General features: G+C 43.1%; 1 protein-coding gene across 5 annotated transcripts in view; it reads left to right on the forward strand.

The window, feature by feature from the left end:
• The first annotated feature begins 3431 nt into the window (after positions 1–3431).
• The window catches only part of SLC36A4 (solute carrier family 36 member 4), a 98897-nt gene continuing 83651 nt past the window's right edge, over positions 3432–18677 (forward strand). For 2 of the 5 annotated variants that reach the window (XM_048949190.1, XM_048949206.1), the window contains exons 1-5: positions 3432–3504; positions 13267–13387; positions 14989–15079; positions 16243–16331; positions 17348–17443. In XM_048949190.1, the coding sequence (XP_048805147.1) occupies positions 3477–3504; positions 13267–13387; positions 14989–15079; positions 16243–16331; positions 17348–17443 (425 nt within the window). In that variant the 5' untranslated portion in view covers positions 3432–3476. Of the gene's footprint in view, positions 3505–3849; positions 4185–13266; positions 13388–14988; positions 15080–16242; positions 16332–17347; positions 17444–18677 lie in introns of those variants that run through there. The other 3 variants (XM_048949198.1, XM_048949224.1, XM_048949215.1) reach the window with 3 other exon arrangements.

Consider the following 18677-nt stretch of genomic DNA (forward strand, 5'->3'; position numbering starts at 1 on the left):
CTGTGTCCTCCAGACAAAAGATTTCTCAACCCTGGTCAAGGACTTGTTTGGATGCGTTCCTCAGCAAGCTTTGAGGCATAGAAGAATAATCTCTTACAACACCAGAAGCCCTTCTATGCTGTGCATGATGGAGCACTGGCACAGGCAGCCCAGAGAGGCTGTGAGGTCTCCTCCTTGGAGATCTTCCAAAACGGCTGGGGCATTATTTTGGGCACCCTGCTTTTGCTGTCCTTGCTTGAGCAGGGGTTGGAGCAGGCAGAACCAGAGGTCCCTTCCCACCTCAACCATTCTCTGATTCTGTGAATCTATCAAACACAATGGAAACCAACCTTTGGAACTTCTTCCAAAAGACTCATCATGGTGAACAAATACAAACTGTTCCATGTGTAGCCTGAAAATTCATAGTAGGAAGATGTAACAGAATAGTTTCCGAGCCAATACACATCAAACTAACACCCTCCTAAAAACTTAAGTCTGCAAGTTTATTACATTTTTAAGTGATACTGACCACTAAGATGCTGACTTTTTATGACAGTTTAGGACGTTGATATTTTGCCAAAAAGCAAAAGTAGGGATGCTTGGAAACTGGCCAATACATACCAGAAAATAGAACATGAGGAATTTATAAGAAAGGAAGCTCACAATTTTGACTGCTGAATTGGAAGTATGTATAAATGTTTTCATGTCAGTGATCAAAGGAGCTATTGCTCTTTGATTCCTAGGTAAGCAATAAGCTATTTGGGATGCAGTGAAATGTGGATGCAGCATTCATATTCAAGGGGATATCAAAATGTGTTCATGTGGTCTGAAGTATATAACAGTGATATAAACCTTGGAGCAATGCCAACCATTTGCCAATCAGACAGAATTATAGACTACAGGCAAACAGATGGCAACATAATTGAAGGCTACCAATGGCTCATTAAAGCATCATGCAAACTAATCATCTTGTAACTGAGAACCTGCATAAAATATTAAAATATGAACTGCTACACAAAGCAGAAGTACAACTAGTCAGATGCAGGCAGAAAGGTCTTTAGTGTGTTTGTATGTCTGCACTTCTGATGCATCAGGTACAGGCACAAAAGGACATGTCTTTTTGGATGACACATAATTCAACTGTGAGACTTACTGCCTCAGGTGGTCTGGAAGAGAAATACAAAGAGCCTGAAAAATAGATTCTGCAAAGAATTCGAAGAAGAGTCCCTCAAAACTTGAGAAACCTCTAAACCAAAGCTAATTGATATCTTTGTGGAAAAAAACAATAAAATCAACGAGTTGAACCCATGATTTCTAAAAGAGAAGCTGCAAATGCTATTCAGAATATGAAGCTTAATATAAATATGCATTTGGTGACTGCAGTATTCACAGCATGAGGTAATTTTGCATTGATGGATGGATGATTAGAAATAAACCAGATGCCTGTATTAAAGTAAATCCTCCCATTCTTACTAAAGAGGAACAATACAAATATAGTAAAACCATGAATATCCATCACAACATAAACTCTCCTGCATTTTTTTGAACATTAATTGATCACTGCTGGCTACCCAGATATTTGGTATGTTTTTTGGAGCATACTAGAGAAATCTCCCTCAACACACCACAAGCCTCTTCCCTGAGGAGTGACCTCCGATGCAGTAATGGAAAGCAGTGGAAATAAATGGCACTGAGATATGAATTAATGATGTATCATGTCCTCAAATCTCTACAGCATGTATGAAGGATTTACTGTGCACCAAGTCCTGAAATGCAGTGTCAAAGTAGAAGGAATGAACATCCTTACTGAATACAGATTTTTAATATGAACTCATATAATCTGATACTTTTTTTTTTTTTTTTTTCAGGAAACAAACTTTGCTGTTATTAGAAACAGCAGAGAACATAGAATATGCATGAATATAAACAAAATTTATATATTCTAAGTGAACACATCACATAAATACTGTAAGTAGCAAAGCAGTTTCTGAAATCAATAACCCGCAGTCACAGGTTGCATAATGTGAGCCCTTTTCCAGAATAAATTCAATAAGCCAATAGCTCACATGCACAGCTCTTTTTTTAAAAAATATAGCTTCATAGAACATAAAGCTGGTGATAGAAAATCATTGTTTTCCCTAGTGGAACTTTGTAGATAATTGAATTATTTATACTTGTATCATAGAAAGGCCTGGGCTGAAAAGGCTTACAACGATCAATTAGTTCCAAGCCCCTGCTATGGGCAGGGTCACCAACCAGCAGACCAGGCTGCCCAGAGCCACATCCAGCCTGGCCTTGAATGCCTGCAGGCATGGGGCATCCACAGCCTCCTTGGGCAGCCTGTTCCAGTGCATCACCACCCTCTGTGTGAAAAACTCCCTCCTAATATTTAACCTAAATCTCCCCTGTCTCAGTTTAAAACCATTCCCCCTTGTGCTATCACTATCCACCCTCATAAACAGCCATTTGTCCTCCCTTCAAGTACTGGAAGGCCACAATGAGGTCTCCCCACAGCCTTCTCTTCTCCAAGCTAAACAAGCCCGGTTCCCTCAACCTTTCTTCATAGAAGAATGTATGAAGATGACTGAAGCTTCTGGGAACCTTCAGAAGTCTCTTGCATTTCTCCTGACAGGAAACTGATTAATTTGTTTTTTAATGTCTTCTCATTGCAAAGATAGTTTTCTGTTTTAGAAAACCAACAGGTGAAAACTTTATTAGTTAAATCGTATCAAGCATCAGTATAGGCATAACTTTTACAGCTGTGATGAAGAACACGGATGGGTTACTCTGGGAGAAACTGGTACAAAGATGGGTTAAGCTGTGAGAGCCAGGTTAGTGGGAGATCAGTCTCCACATACTTAAAAGCAACAACAGAAAACGCTTGATTGAAGAAGGCTTTCTCAAACACTGTTCCTTTTAAGATGAACAGCAAAACTTCAGCTGAAAACCCTAGGAGTTTAAAACACCATACTTTCACAGAGCCACAGAATCATAGGGGTTGGGAGGGACCTCTGGAGATCATCCAGTCCAACTACTTTCCCTTCGTTTCTCTTTCTGCCTCTGCCCCCTTAAAGAGCTCTATATTAAGGGCTTCATATCATGACAACAAATATTCATGGAACTATAGCTTTTACTGCACAATGCTTAATTTCACAGAGAGCAAGAATTCTGTGTATTACTGCACCCTGAGGTGAGATTTAGACTGATTGTAAGGAGGCACAGGGTGAAGCTGAGGCGTTTACAGGGGCAGCCACCAGCAGGATAGCTGCTGTTAGGGACCAAAGGTCAGTACGGGCCGTGGCTGACAAGGCGTCAACGCACTCAACATGGCAGCCACGGCCAACCCCGCCCAGAGGACCAAACCCCCTCGCTCCCGCGCGTCCTCTCCTTCCGGCCACTATCTATGGTTCGCCCCCGCCAGGCGCGCCGCAGCGCATGCGCAGTAGCGGGCCGGCCGGCTCCACATTGGCGGAAGGGCGCGGAGGAGCCGGTGGGAGATGGACGCTACCGGCGGGGAGGAGCTGGGTGAGCCGCGCCGTGCGTGCCGCCGGTGGGGGAGGCCGGCGGGCAGAGAGACGGCAGATCGCCGCGGGGCGGGGAGGGGAGCGACATGAGGTGCGACCGGCCGAGTTCTTTCCCCCTCCCTTGGAGGCGGAATGGTTCGGCCCATGGGGGGATGCGCTGCAGCGTTCGGCGCATCGTGGCGGGCGGGAGGAACTATCCCACCGGGGGGGAGCGGTGCGCTGCGCTGCGCCACTCCTCTCCTTCTGAGCGGTCCGGAGCCGGTTCGGCTCTGTGGGGACACCGGGCGGGGCTGAGGGGAACGGGGCGAGGTCGGTGGGCCCGCGGGGGGTGGGTGGCGGCTTCGCTTCGCAGGGACCTCGCGGGAAGCTGCCTCCGGAGCTTGGGGAAGGGAGGGCAGAGGGGACCGGTCCAGGGCTGGATGGAGGGCTGCAGCCTCAGGCGCAGCTGTGTGCTCCTGCCTCTGAAGGGTTCCTCCCGTCCCCTGCTGGTGACAAAAAGCGGGAGGCGTGCTTCGAGTTTGGATTTCCCGAGGCTGATCCATCCTGCAGTGAGAGGCTGCGAAGTGACGGGGGAAGCTTCATTGCTTCAGTCAGCTGCTCAGATTTGCGGGCATGCCAGCGGTTGTCAGACCTTCAGAACGAGATTCTTATTATTATTTACGGGATTATCTGCTTAAGAATGTAGGTAAACTGGATTATCTTGATTAAACTTGAGATTTTTAAAAATTGCTGATTGGTCCTGTTGAATACATCTTTGTGTGTATTGATTGTGCAGCTTGGGAGTAAGTGCTGATCTGATTGAGGGTAGGAAGGCCCCGCAGAGGGATCTGCACAGGCTGGATCAGTGGGCTGAGGCCAGCTGTGTGAGCTTCAATGAGATCCAGTACTGGGTCCTGCACTTCGGTCACAACAACCCCTTCCAATGCTACAGGCTTGGGGCAGGGTGGCTGGGAAGCTGCACAGAGGGAAAGGATCTGGGGGAGCTGGTTGAATGCAAGTTAGCAGTGGCCCAGGTGGCCAAGAAGGCAGGTAGCATCCTGGCTCGTATCAGAAATAGTGCAGCTAGCTGGAGCAAGGAGGTGATGGTCCCCCTGTACTCAACACTGGTGAGGCTGCTCCACGAGTTTCAGGCCCCTCACTACAAGGATGACACTGAGGCACTGGAGTGTGTCCATAGAAGGGCAGTGAAGCTGTGAAGGGTCTGGAACACAAGTGTTACGAGGAACTGGGAGTGTGTAGTCCGGAGAAGAGGAGGTTCAGGGGGAGACCTTATTGCTCTGTACAACTGCCTGAAAGGAGGTTGTAGTGAGTTGGGTGTCACTCTCTTTTCCCCAGTAACAGCAATAGGATGAGAGGCAGTGGCCTCAAGTTGCATCAGAGGAGGTTCAGGTTGGATATTAGGACAAATTTCTTCTCAGCAAGAGCGGTGAGGTATTGGAACAGGCTGCCCAGGGAAGTGGTGGAGTCACCATCCCTGGAGATGTTCAGTAACTGTGGAGATGTGGCACTGAGAGATGTGGTGTGTGGGCATGATGGGAGTGGGTTGTTGGTTGGGCTAGGTGAGCTTAGAGGTCTTCTCCGACCATAATGACTCTGTGAGTACTTAATAGCATTCAAGTTCTTACCCACGTGTCATCGGTTGACCGCATGTTAATCATGTAGAAATGTGCGCCTTGGTTTACATAGTGCACTGGATTAATTAAGACTTCGCAAATAAATGTGCGATTGTCAACAGGAGTAAAAGAGCTTCTCTGCAAGAGCATAATAAGCTGTGAAGGGGTTTGTAACTTGTGTTTTGTTCTGTTGGTCTCCTGGATTTTGATGATTTTCGTACAGAAGCAAACACTTCTTCCTGCTTACTCAGTGACGTTATTGACTTCTCAACATTTATTAATAGAAAAAATCATACTGTAAAGCAGAATAAATTGACTTCTGTAATACAGTCTGTAATGGAGAGAAACGTGATGCAAAGTTATCTTCCTCTGCCCCAAATAATAATTAAAGTAGCCACACTATGCATAGCACACAGCAAGAAAGAAAGCTAGCAAAATATAATATTAACTTTTATTCTGTAAATAATGTTACTATATAGCAATTAAAAAAAAAAAAGGGTGCTTCTTTAACATGAGTTTTCCTTTTACATTTTAATTCTGGAAGATTTTTTTTCATTTTTTCTTTTTTTTTTTTTTTCTTTTCATTCCTCTTGCATCCAGTTGTAGTTATGGTAGTGAGAAATGGGCAAGGGTTGGCTGGTAAGGGGTTGAATGGGATTACCTCCCCCTGGAGCTAGAAAGGATTCACAAGCCATTCAATCCAGGCAGTTGTGCCCCGGGAACTGCGGCTCAGTAACCTCATGCTCTTTGAGAGCTTCTGTGGTGGCTGTGGGAGTGTATAACAGAGTAATGTGGTAGAGCTCAGGAGTCGGGCCCATGAGTCATTTGTGTTTATAGACAGTGCTGCACAGTTCACCTTCTGCAGAAAGTACTATGAAGGTTCTTCATAGGCTGAAGATTAGGGTGTGGAGGAAAATACTTGTGGTTAAAAGCTTAACTGAGAGTTATATTGTGCACTGCTTACTGAACCAGTTGTGGATTCTGAGAAGAAGTTACTGTTTTCTCTGTGACTAAATATTTTTTGAGAGCCCTGGTTCTGACTGCTGAAAGAGCTTCTCCATGACTTCAGGATGATAAATTTACATCTGTAAATTGAATGGAATGGCTGAGCAAGTGCCTCATCTTGTCTCACTGATGGCTGTTCCCTGGGTGGTGGAGTGGTCCTGTGTTATGGACCAGGAGTGTATCTGCTGTGCGCAGACCCAGTTGTCAGTCTTGTCCCATATAGAAGCCACAGCTTGGTTATGTGACAGAGCCTGCGGGCTTGTGTGTAGGTTGTCAGTGTACCCCGTGTGAAAATACAAGGTTCAAATCATACTTAGGCTAGTATATAGACTTAGTGCTTCTGATTTTTGCTTTTATGCAGCAATCAAAACAAGAGCGAATTAAATTAAATAGAGCCTGTGTCCCTGTAGCAGAGACAGTGAGTCACCTTCTGTTTATAATAAACATTCTGTGGGACTCTGAATCTCCTGCTGTGTTTCTGGCTGTGTTAGCAAGTTCTTGTGTAGGAGCTGTGAGTAAGTTATGAAGTATCTGTGAGATTCACTTTGATTAATGCTTTTGCCAGGCATATAATGTACATAGGTTGCTCTGAAAGTAATGCTTCCTATTTATTTCCTTGGAAACTACAACAGATGCAAAGAGCTCAGTGATACTGTTTGACAGAGCAAATTCTCAGCTACGAAACACTGTTCACCACATTAAATGTGTATTTTTGCCATTGATGAATGAGAGCCTACATGCTGCGCTCATAAAAATCTGCACCAGCAAAGGTGATCCCCTGTTACCATTGCTGAAATGCACCACTCACTGCCTCAGACAGTGGCTGTGACCACAGTGCTCTCCATAAATATTCAGCAAGCATTGATGAATGTCAGTGGGTACCATCTTTTTCACACAAAAGCATCCAGTTGCAGACCTTCCTCTGCACTTCCATGTCAGATACCATTCTGACACACTGCCCCTCTGCTGCCATATGGTGCAATGCTGTAACAGCAACATCCACTTCTGGTGTCATGGGCTGACAGAATGTAATCGGAAGCATTACTTTCAGAGCATCCCTCATACACTGGAAGTGTTGCTCCAACAAGATCTGTCTTCTTTCATAAACAGAGTAAATCCAACTGATACAAACGATGATAAGCTATATCCTGCCCCTAAATCCTTTTTTACGTGTCAAATCCAGTTCTTGCTGTTAGATCACGCTTCTCAAACCCTCAAGGGAAACAAAAACAAGCTGCTAAATTGATTTGCAAAGCAGGTTTTAGATAAGAATTTGCCCGGGGGGTGAACTTCTCTGAAGGAACAACAGGAGGTTATTTGACTGTGTTTTTCATATTTCTTTGTTTTTAACTTGGTTGGCAGCTGTGGAAACAGCTTCATCCTTTTGTTGCCCTTAATGATGGAGCTTAGTTTGTCACTTGTGGTGCTGAGAGGTTCAGTTGGTTTTTGGAGTATCAATGGCTTGAGCAATATAGAAAAACTAACTGAAGTTCTTAGTGAAAATGCATTTGCTTGCAGAACTTTCTAGCTAAGGGATTAGTTGAGTGTGCTATAGATAGGCTTAGAATTAAGTACATTTAGTAACAGCTCAACAGTTTCTTTGGCAGTAAGTCTACAGAGATGCAGCCGAATTCTAGTGGTAGGAAGATGCATCGAACAGGAAATATTGGTCAGCACAATTTAAAAATGACATTTTAATCTCCTACTGTATAGTGAATGGCTGCCTAGTGGCTGAAGTTCCTTGGAGGTCTGAGGATGCAGGATTGATGTTTGTGTGATGTAGCATAGCATGAATCTGTCATGGTTTGTGACGGCTTGTTGTCAGTAGTAGTGCTGCTTGCAGAGCTTTTTGGCATCCTTCTTTTGTGGATGTTTGCAGAAGAGCACAGAAACAACAGCAAATATTCTATATTTGCATAATATATAACAGGTGAGGACAGGCTGGATGAAATGCTTGGTCTAACAAGATTTTTGTAATAGTGTTGGAAAAGGAGTTTGTATTAGCTGATAGAAAGACATTTGAAAATTGTGTGGTACTTTGGCTAGGTAGAAGCAAAGCATTCGTAGAGGTGAGCTGTCGTTCTGTGCTGTGTTGAATCATGAAATGTGATGCAAAATCATGGAATGCACACAATCCAGTTCCAGCCCCTTGCTGTGGGCTGACTGCTGCCCAGGGCCTGTTCCTGCCCTTCAGCACCTCCAGGGACAAAGCATCCACAACAGCTCTGCAAATACCGTTACTGAAGTGGATCTTCAATAGTGAATAAAGTTTGGATGCATTTGAGGCAGCTTGGTGGAACAGGAGCCTAAGGAAGACTAAGATATATGTTGTACCGTGTGCTTCATGAGGCAACAGGCTGCGGGGTTCACCTCCAGCTGAGGTTTGGCATGCTTGTGCTGTTCTTTGAGTTTAATGCCCTATTTATGCTTATTGGACCATGCAGGGGCCACTGAGATGATCAGAGGGCCCGAGCTCCTTTCCTAGGAGGAAAGCTTGAGGGAACTGGGATTGTTTAGCTTGGAGACCTCACTGTGGCCTTCCAGTACTTGAAGGGAGCATATAAACAGCAGGGGGAACGGCTGTTTATGAGGGTGGATAGTGATAGGACAAGGGGGAATGGTTTTAAATTGAGATGGAGGAGGTTTAGGTTAGATATGAGGAGGAAGTTTTTCATACAGAGGGTGGTGACACACTGGAACAGGCTGCCCAAGGAGGCTGTGGATGCCCCATCCCTGGAGGCATTCAAGGCCAGGCTGGATGTGGCTCTGGGCAGCCTTGTCTGGTGGTTGGCGACCCTGCACATAGCAGGGGGTTGAAACGTGATGATGATTGTGGTCCTTTTCAACCCAGGCCATTCTAGGATTCTATGCTAGGAAGCACTCTAAGTTCACTTTGATATTCCATGCTAAAGCTCTGGCAGTGACTATGTACTTCTCACAAACGGTCTCAGGCTAGGTCCGTGTAGGCTGAGTACTTGCTCTTCTACTTTGTGGGTATGTATCAGCTTTGTGGGAAAGATAAAGGTTAACTTTTTTTCAGATGTGCTCTAGACCACATACTTGGATCCATTAGATTTGTGTAATATCCAAAATTAAATATCTGTGCAAGTATGGACTGTGCAGCTGGGACACAGCTGCAGTACCCCCAGCAGTGGAGATCTATTGTCAGAGCCATGCTGGGAAAGCTCCTTTGAACATGTTCCAGGGCCTCAATATCTTTTTTGCAGTGAGGGGCCCAAAACTGGACACAGTACTCGAGGAGCGGCCTCACTAGTGCTGAGTATAGGGGAACAATCACCTCTCTGCTCCTGCTTGCAACACTGTTTCTGATGCAGGCCAGGATGCCATTGGCCTTCTTGACCACCTGGGCACACTGTCGGCCCGTATTCAGCCGAGCATCAATCAATACCCCCAGGTCCATTTCCTCTACGCCGTCCTCCAGCCACACTGCCCCAAGCCTGTAGCGTCGCCTGGGGTTGTTGTGGCTGAAGTGCAGGACCCGGCATTTGGCCTTGTTGAAACTCATCCCATTGGCTTCAGCGCAGCTCTCCAGCCTGTCCAGATCCCTCTGTATGGCCTCGCTACCCCCAGGCAGATCCACACTTCCAGCCAACTTGGTGTCATCTGCAAACTTACTGAGGGTGCAGTCGATGCCCTCATCCAGGTCATCAATAAAGATATTGAAGAGGACAGGGCACAGCACCAACTAAATACAGGGAATTTAAATGAATCAAGATTGTATATTTTGTCTGACCTGCATGTCTTCTATTTTGTAAATTCTTACATTCAGAAGCGCTTTACTTTTTGTCACGATCAATTGCTGAATGGGACAAATGAGTTCAGGACTCAAGACCAGCAGTAAGGCTGACAGGGAAATGGAGCAGAGTGTCTGCTGCAGATAAGTGATGAAGAGGTAGACGAAGCTCTTTAAACAACTGGAAGGAGCCTTCTGCTTGCAAGTCCTGCTTATCCTGGGGGAGTTTGCCCTCCTAATGCCTTCTGGGGAGGCAATGTCACAGGGTCCAAAGAAATGAGGATTTTTCTGAAGTGTTGTGTTTCTCGATAAAAGTTTTGATGCTGAAATCTTATTCTGCAGTACTTTTAAAAAAAAAAAAGTTTGAATTAAATTATCAGTTATTGCAAATGTTAGCATTTTGATTTGTACATTAGCCCACATGTTTTTGTGGAATCTAGTGAAATAATAATGACTTTTTAAAAAATACATGACCAAATAAACCATAAAAGCACATTTCTTTTTTTCTTAAGAGGGATCTGCTCTGAAGTAGTCCTTCAGTGAGCTATAGAACCTCTTCCCAGAAAAAGTTAATGATTAAGGAAAAAAACCCACAAGGCCAGGTTGGTCGGCGTCCTGGGCTGCGTGATCTGTTGCCTGACTTAGTGGTTGGCAGCCCTGCCTGTGATGGGGGGTTTGAGCTAAATGATTTTTTGTCCTATTCTACCCAAGCCATTCTGTGATGATTCTGTGGTTGTTAGACTCAGTATTTCAAAATATGAATGTATTCCTAATTGCATGCCTGCTGGGTAAAACCTCCAGAATTGGCACTTTGTTTGGACTGATACTAAAGGGGAAAAACTTCTGTTCTAAAAGCAGAGTACGTGGATTTTGGTGAGCACTATGAGCACAGCAGTAACTCAGCTCAGGGTGACAGGTCATGGTGTCCTACAGTACTGCTCAGCACAATGCACTGGCAATAGTGGGAAGGGACCTATTTGCTGACCTTTTTTTTTGATCAATACGGATAGTACACACCACATAGAGTAAGGTGATTAAATCTATCTCAACTTGTATCATTAGAATATGGCCGAGTATAAATTTGATTTATGCTGTACTGTCCATTTAGATCTGACCTCTGATGCTGCATTCCCCTGCACTCCTCTTGTTTTTTCTTTTTTTTTTTTTTTCTTTTTTCCAAGTGTCTTCAATATCAGCATTCATCTTCATTGACACTTAGTTCAGATGACTTGGTGCTGTCTTTAGATGAGGTTGATCTACAAGCTTTAATTTTAATTAGCTGGATTTCAAGGTGAGACTGGATCAGGCCATGAGCAACCTGATCTAGCTGTGGTGTCCCTGTTCATTGGAGGGGAATTGGTCTAGATGGCCTTCAGAGTTCCCTTCCAGCTCCTAGGGTTCTATGATAAGCTGCCTTCTATCTTACTGGATATACAACACTTGTTTAATAGTTGTTTGAATTTCCTATAGCTTGTGTTTGGCTTCAGTGCCCTGCTTTGGGTTTAGACTTAAGATTTAATAATGATATTTTTGAACAGCAGATTTCAGTGTATTCTGTATTTCCTACCAGGCTTTGTGCATGTATCTTGTTTTTACATCAAGTAGTGATCTTATTAGGTTGACCACAATAAGTCCCTAAATAAAGCTTGTACCTGGCAAGTGTGTTCTGCTGTGTGCTTTGGAAATGCCAGTCGTACACCTCTTCTTTTAAATGCTTCTGCAGTGGCAGTGGTGTCACACATCTGTTTGAGATCTGTTCAGCAGATCTTATGAATGGGTGCTGCAGAAGGCAAATACTCTTTTTGCTCTTGGCAGGATTTGTTTTGCTTAACTGTAATCATTTAGAAATGGTTTAATCAATGCGGAACTGGCAAAAGCTGCTAGCATTGCCTGAGAGGCAATTTTGTTCACTGCTGGCTGCTTGCTGTTTCTTAGTGCTGTTATTTAGCTGGATAGCAAGATTGCATATGTTGACTGCAGTGTCATTTTATGCTGCTTTAAGAAGATCTGGAAATGGCAGTTTGAGCATGTGGTTTAATTCAGTTATCTAGGTTCTCCTGACAGCGATGGGGGATATCTTCTAGCGTAGCTGTTGTACCAATCACTTGTCTTGGGTACAGGACTCGAAAGTGTCATGAGTAGGTCTGTGATGATACTACACTGGGGAGGGGTTGTTCACTCCCTCGAGGGTAGAGAGGCATTGCAGAGAGATCCTGATGAATTAGAGGCCTGGGCGACCAACCATGATGAGTTTAACAAGTGCGGAGTTCTGCATCAAGGGTGGGACAGCCCTGGATCACGTCACATACAGACGTGGGGATGAGATGCTGTAGAGCAGCCCCAGGGAAAGGGATCTGGGGGTTTGATGGCAAGTTGGACGTGAGTTAACAGCGTTCAGCCAAAAGGACCAACTGCACCCAGTGTGCATCAGGTCCAGCACTGCTCTGCGCTGGTGCATCCTCACCTCCAGCACTGGCACTGGTTTGAGCACCACAATACAAGAAAGGTATGAGAGGGTTCAAATGAGGGTTACAGAGATAGGGAGGATCTGGAGGACGAGGTGTGTGAGGAGTGGCTGAGCTCAGCCCAGAGCAGAGCTGAGGGGAGGCCTGATGGCAGCTGCAGCTCCTCACAGGGAGCAGAGGGCAGCGCTGAGCTCTGCTCTGTGTGACTGACAGGGAACGGCATGGAGCTGTGACAGGGGAGGGCGGCTGGGGGTGAGGGAAAGGGTCTGCAGCACAGGGCGGTGGGCATGGAACAGCCTGCACAGGGCTGTGGGCACGGCCCTGAGCTACTGGAGCTCAGGGGGCATTTGGACAGTGCTCTCAGACATTGGGTTTGGGTCTTGGGAGGTCCTGTGTGGAGCTGGGAGTTGGAATTGATCCTTCGGTCCCTTCCAACTTGGGATATTCTGTGATTCTGTGATCAGTGGTAGGATGGAATGACTGGATGGAGGTTACCCTTACTTTCCACTTGTAAGAGCTGGAGAGTAGGCTAAGTGCTTAATTGAAAATAGCTAATAGCACTCTCATCAATCAGTGTCATCCTTTCCTAGCACTGGATGACCTTTCTTTTTAACCTGTATGTTGTATTAGCTTTTTAAAACTGTATACACCATCATTGTTTTGATGGTACAAAGTTGTTTTTCTTAAAGCTGTAATGTTTGGCCATAAACCAGCCTACTTTTGAATAATGTGAATGTGCACCCCTTTAAAGTGGGACAGCATTTCTTCTGTAGATATGTGATGTAAATAACTATCTGCCCAAACCAGCTTTATACTTGATAACATAAAGAAATCTCACAGAATGGCAAATTAGTTGAAAATTGTCTTTTAATTCTAAACTGTACATTTCTTTCTAAGACTAAGTTTGCTTTAACTCTGTTGTTTAGACATGGAAGTAATGAAGCCTTTAATTGATGAACAACATTCAGATGTTTCTGATGAGGAGCGTGAAAGTAATTTCCTGCCAGTTGAGAAGCATTACCAACTTGATAGTGAAGAAGGCATTACGTATGTATCATTCTTAACTATCAGCTTGTTAAAAATTTGTTACCTCCAACTTTCTTTTCATAAGTAGCTTACTAAACTCTTAAGTGGTTTACTTGCAGCCACGCTATGGTTTTGCAGGTATACTTAAGGCTTTTAATAGTTTTACAATAATCAGTGGATTGTGTAGAGGTTCTTTGTTCTTTGGAAGCTAACAGTATGCTGACTAAAATATTCCAAGGTGACCATTGTTAAGTGATTGGGCCTCTTGAAATCCAAACACTGTTTACAGTGGATTTGGATTGAATTAATTTTATAATAAAAAGCTTAAGATACATTGGAAATAGATTTTTTGTTGATGTTTGAAGAACCTGTAAGTTCTGTTTTTGTTATTTCTTTTTTATTGAGTAAAGCTTTCATGGTCACAAATCACAGATTCTGACAGGTAATTGTTTTGAATGTTATCATTATAAAATAGCTTTGATGAAACTTTGAATCTTTCTGAGGCAAAATGACAATAAAATTACACAGAAAATATCCTTATCAAGGTGGAAGAGGGACCTGGAGGTCAGACTTCTATGTCCCATTTGAAGGAACTTGTTTCTAGATATTAGTAAGAACATCCTTTGAATGTGCTAGACCACTTTAAAGTACTTAGAGGAAATAGCTGGTTCACAGATCATCTTTATCAATGACATAGACAGTGGGATCGAGTTAACCCTCAGCAAGTATGTTGATGATACAAAGCTGACAAACAGAAGGAAGGGATGCCATCCAGAGGGATCTGGACAGGCTCTAACTGTGTGCCCATGTGAACCCAGTGAGGTTCAACAGCACCAAGGGCAAAGTGTTAGGTTTGAGTTGGGGCAATGTCTGCAGACTGGGAGAGCTCATGGAGAGCAGCCGTGCAGAGGTGGAGGAGAACCTCGTGGTTGAAAAACTGGAGGGCCAGCTGTATCCAGAGCAGCATCAACAGTGTGATGGCCAGCAGGGTGGGGGTGGTGATTGTCCCTCCTCTACTCTGCACTCAGGAAGCTCTGCATGGAATACTGCATCCAGCACAAGAAAGACATAGAGCTGTTGGAGCTGGCCCAGAGGAGGGTCACAGAGATGTTCAGAGGGCTGGAGCGCCTCTCCTGTGAAGACAGGCTGAGAGAGCTGGGCTTGTTCATTCTGGAGAAGACAAGGTTCTGGGATGATCTCATCTCGGCCTTCCTGTACTGGAAGGGAGCTTATAACAGGAGTGATTTTTTTAGATGGCCTGATTTTGATAGGACAAGAAAGAACGGTTTTACCCTAAAAGAGGATGTATTTAGATTAGATGTTAGGTAGAAATTTTCACTGAGAGGACGGTGAGGCCCTGGCACAGGCTTCCAGGAGAAGTTATAAATGCCCCATCCATGGATGCGTTCAAGGGCAGGTTGGACAGAGCCCTGGGCAGCCTGATCTAGTGGGTGGCAAGCAGCCCATGGCGTGGTATTGGAACCAGGTGTTCTTTAAGGTCCCTTTCAGCTGAAGCCTTTCTTATATGCTAATAAAGATGGAGGGTGCTCTTCCCCCATCCAGTATGAATGTACTTCTAATGTGATTATGTGATCTGTGACTGGCTGTGTTTGTGTCCTTAGGTTTATACAAACGCTTACCCACCTTCTCAAAGGAAACATTGGAACTGGGCTTCTTGGTCTTCCTCTTGCAATAAAGAACGCTGGCATTGTGGTAAGACAATTATTTTTCACAGGTAGAAAAATTACCTAGGAAGATCTATAAATATGTGGCAGAGCCTGAAAAACTATATAGTTATTGTTTGTACCTACCTACTTGCAGTTGTTTTCTGTTTTTCCTTTTCAGTGTGGTGAATATGTGAAGGTTGACACAAACTTTTTTAAAAAAATCTAGGCAATTCTGTTAGAATATGTTGTATTTTTGCTTAACCAAAACATTTTTTTTTTCTGTAGAAAACAACAACAATTAAAAAAAACAAAACAAAACAAAAAGTCTGAAACCAGAAAAATGTTGATTCATTCAGTTTCCTGTGAATGGGGATTTGTTGTTGGGTTTATCTCATCTTTGTCCAGACTTCTTTGTATCCAGATTGTATGGCAGAGGATGTACTCTTATTTTCTTAAGTCAGACTTCTGTTTCTGAGCACAATTAGTTTGTACCAGACAACAAACAGTATCATTTTCTAAGGCAGTGTAAATTTCATCAAGTGAAATTTTCAACTAGATAAGGCAGTTCTTTATTACAGAAGGCTTGATGCAAGGATGAAAGTTACGTGTGAATAGCAGGTACCTTTTGTGAAAACTTGTGGTCAGACTTAGGAAAAGAAATTATTTAATTCAGAAATTATCTGTGACTCACAGTTGTAAAAGTTATCAGGGGAGTGATTGTGACATGTTTTTTTCCCCCCTTTGTTTTTATATTTTATTACACTGCACATCATCAGCTGTTCAAATGTAATGGGAAGAAGCCTTTAAAATGGCAATGCTGCTGCTGATGAAATGGTCCAAGGCATGGTATGGAAGTGTGCAAAGTGTTCAGCCTTTTCTTGTGATAATTCTTTTGATGAATATCTTAATGAAACTGTTAATGGGGGGAAGTTCTTCGTGCCCCCTTGCTATTCAATGCATGATCATCTCTAAGAAATCATCATTCAAACAATCAGTTAAAGGGAGGAATGCCACAGGAAGTCAGCTGCAAATCCTCCAGTGGGTTGGGGGGGGAGGTTGCATAACATTTGAACCTTAAAATCTATTTATGTGCTGAAATGTGAAATTTTTGCATGTGAAGATTTTTCCCCAGTGTATTTTCATGAGAAGTTCTGTTTGTATTACTTCTGTTGTTGATATTCTTTTTCCTCTGTTTTGTCTCCACACCAGGTTGGACCAGTCAGCCTTGTGCTCATAGGAATTATATCCATTCATTGTATGCACATCTTGGTACGTTGCAGCCACTGTCTATGTCAGAGGTAAATGTGGAACTACTCACTCTGTTGCTGAGTTGGAATATTATTTTTTTTCTTCTCCAATTCTGATTTTTGGTCTGTGGAATGACATGATGTTGTAGCAATTTGTTCAGCTCAAAATCTTGTACTTAAAAAAAAGAACACACACACTTATGGTGCAGCTACAAGTGACAGCTGTGTGACCAACACTGCGTTAATACACTGATAAAACATTTCTTCTCTGCTCCTACACCAAATTAGGTTGGTTTAATATATATTGTCCAGTATCCTGTTCCCTCTCTTAATAGGGAAGTAATCGGGTGTTTGTCATTACAGTTTTACTAGCTTACCTTCAGTCCTTTAACCCCCTTGCATCTTCATAGTTTTCTTAGCTTCTCAATCTTCACAGCTTTGAAAAATGTTCAATTTATAAATTGTCAGTTTGTAAATACAGAATAAATGGAGAATTGTTAATTTATTTTATGCTAATATGTGAGCTCTGTTTCTTTGGATTGTGACAATTGGATTCTTCAAAATTGTGGTGCTAAGAAATGTATTGAAGTGCTAATGGTGAACAGATAAATGCCAGACAGTCTTTCAAGTGAGATGTAGGACTCTTTGGGGGAAGTGGTTTCAAATTGGGCTGACAGTATTTCCATTAGTAGTTGTTGTCATTAATCGCTTTTATCTTGGTCAGGTGTTAAAGGGCAGTGAAAGTTCTCCTGCTGTTGTTTTTGAACTGAAAACACACAAAGCTGTTAGTGTCCATGTAGCTGGAAAAGCTATCATTCAAAAAAACCCTGAACTGTTTTAGTACTATTGAATTAATGGGGAACAGTTTTGGTTACATGCTTAGAGAGTGCTAGATATTCCTTCCTGTGAGAAAGGAGCCCAAGCTGTACTTGTAAAATTCAGTAGCTGCAGAGTGGAGTCACAGATGATTCCTTATAACCTTGTGAGGCCAGCAGCATTTTCAGAGTGGAGATCTAGGCTCTGATTGTTTCTAGTAACTCCATTCTTTCTTCATTCCTTGATCTCAGGTTGAAAAAATCCTCACTGGGGTATAGTGATACAGTTTGTTATGCCATGGATGTGGGGCCTCTGTCTGCCCTTCAGAAAAGATCCTCCTGGGGAAGGTAAGTTGACAGTGGAATTTAATTTAATAAATCAATTATTAAAATTAATGGCTACTGTTGGAACGGTTAGGAGACTGCTTTTTACTGAGCTGTAGCTAGTTTTAAGAATGCATTCTCTGTATTTGTAATAGGAAATACTGTTGCATAAAATTATTTCCTGAAGTCAACTTGTGTGCTGGGGATGACTGGGGAGTGAGTCTGTCTGTAAGGAGCTGTGAAGGAAAGAATTTTGATGTGTAGAATAGGATGGCATATGGTATAACCAGAAGTGCATTCTGTATTGCCTAATGCAGTAATGAAAATTTCTGCCAGCCTTTACCACAAACGTGTTTCACTGCATCAGACTTTGCTTTCTGAGCAAGTTGGTACTGCAAACATAAAAGACTTTTTGGATTTAGTCTAGAAGGGATCAAAACATTCTTTTATTTCTGTCAAGAAAAGATGGTGGAGAAATAGCTACTACCTTTTTATAGAAGCAGCATGCAGGTATTGATAGCTTGTTGTCTTAAATGCTTTGTCCCTCTTGGAAAAAAAAAAAAGAGCATCATATTGTGTTCGCCATCTGTTGCTGTATAGCTTATGATATGACTACACAGTGGAACTGAAAATCTGAGTTGTTGTTCCATGTTAATTGTAAGGGATTTTTCCCTCTCTTGAAGAGAAGAATGTTTTTCCTTGTCGTTTTCAAGGATTTAGCACCTTGTATCACGTGTTTTGGCTGTCGCTTGGTTCCAAATAAGACCAAGGGAAGTTGTGTTTCAGGATCTTTTGTGATGACTTCATAGGAATGGACTGGAGCTGAGATTAGAGGGAGATTGGTCTGTGGTGAAATAGAGTGAAAATGCTGTAACGCACCAAAGAGTTACATGCCACAAATGACAATTCTGTTTCCAAAGACACTGTGCTTCAGCAAATCTGTTCAGTGGGGCATTTCTCTATTAGATAGAGAACTGTATGTAGTAAAACTATTAAGAGAGTTTCATTATGATGTGTCTTCAGGCCACCATCCTGTGAATCATTTTTCAAAAACAATATGAACCATGAAAAACTATGAAATTTTTTTTTCCCCAGGAGACACAGTGTCTGAATGTGTATTTGGATACAGTTGTATAGATCCAATTAGCTGTGAAATGTTTGTCATCTGGAATTGCTGGAGCTTATATAGCTAAGACTGTATGACATTTCATCTCTGGTATCAGTGGAAAACAGCTGTGTTATAGTGCTAAATTACTGC

The sequence above is a fragment of the Lagopus muta genome, chromosome 1, assembly GCF_023343835.1.
Source record: "Lagopus muta isolate bLagMut1 chromosome 1, bLagMut1 primary, whole genome shotgun sequence".
In the NCBI taxonomy this organism is placed as follows: Eukaryota; Metazoa; Chordata; class Aves; order Galliformes; family Phasianidae; genus Lagopus; species Lagopus muta.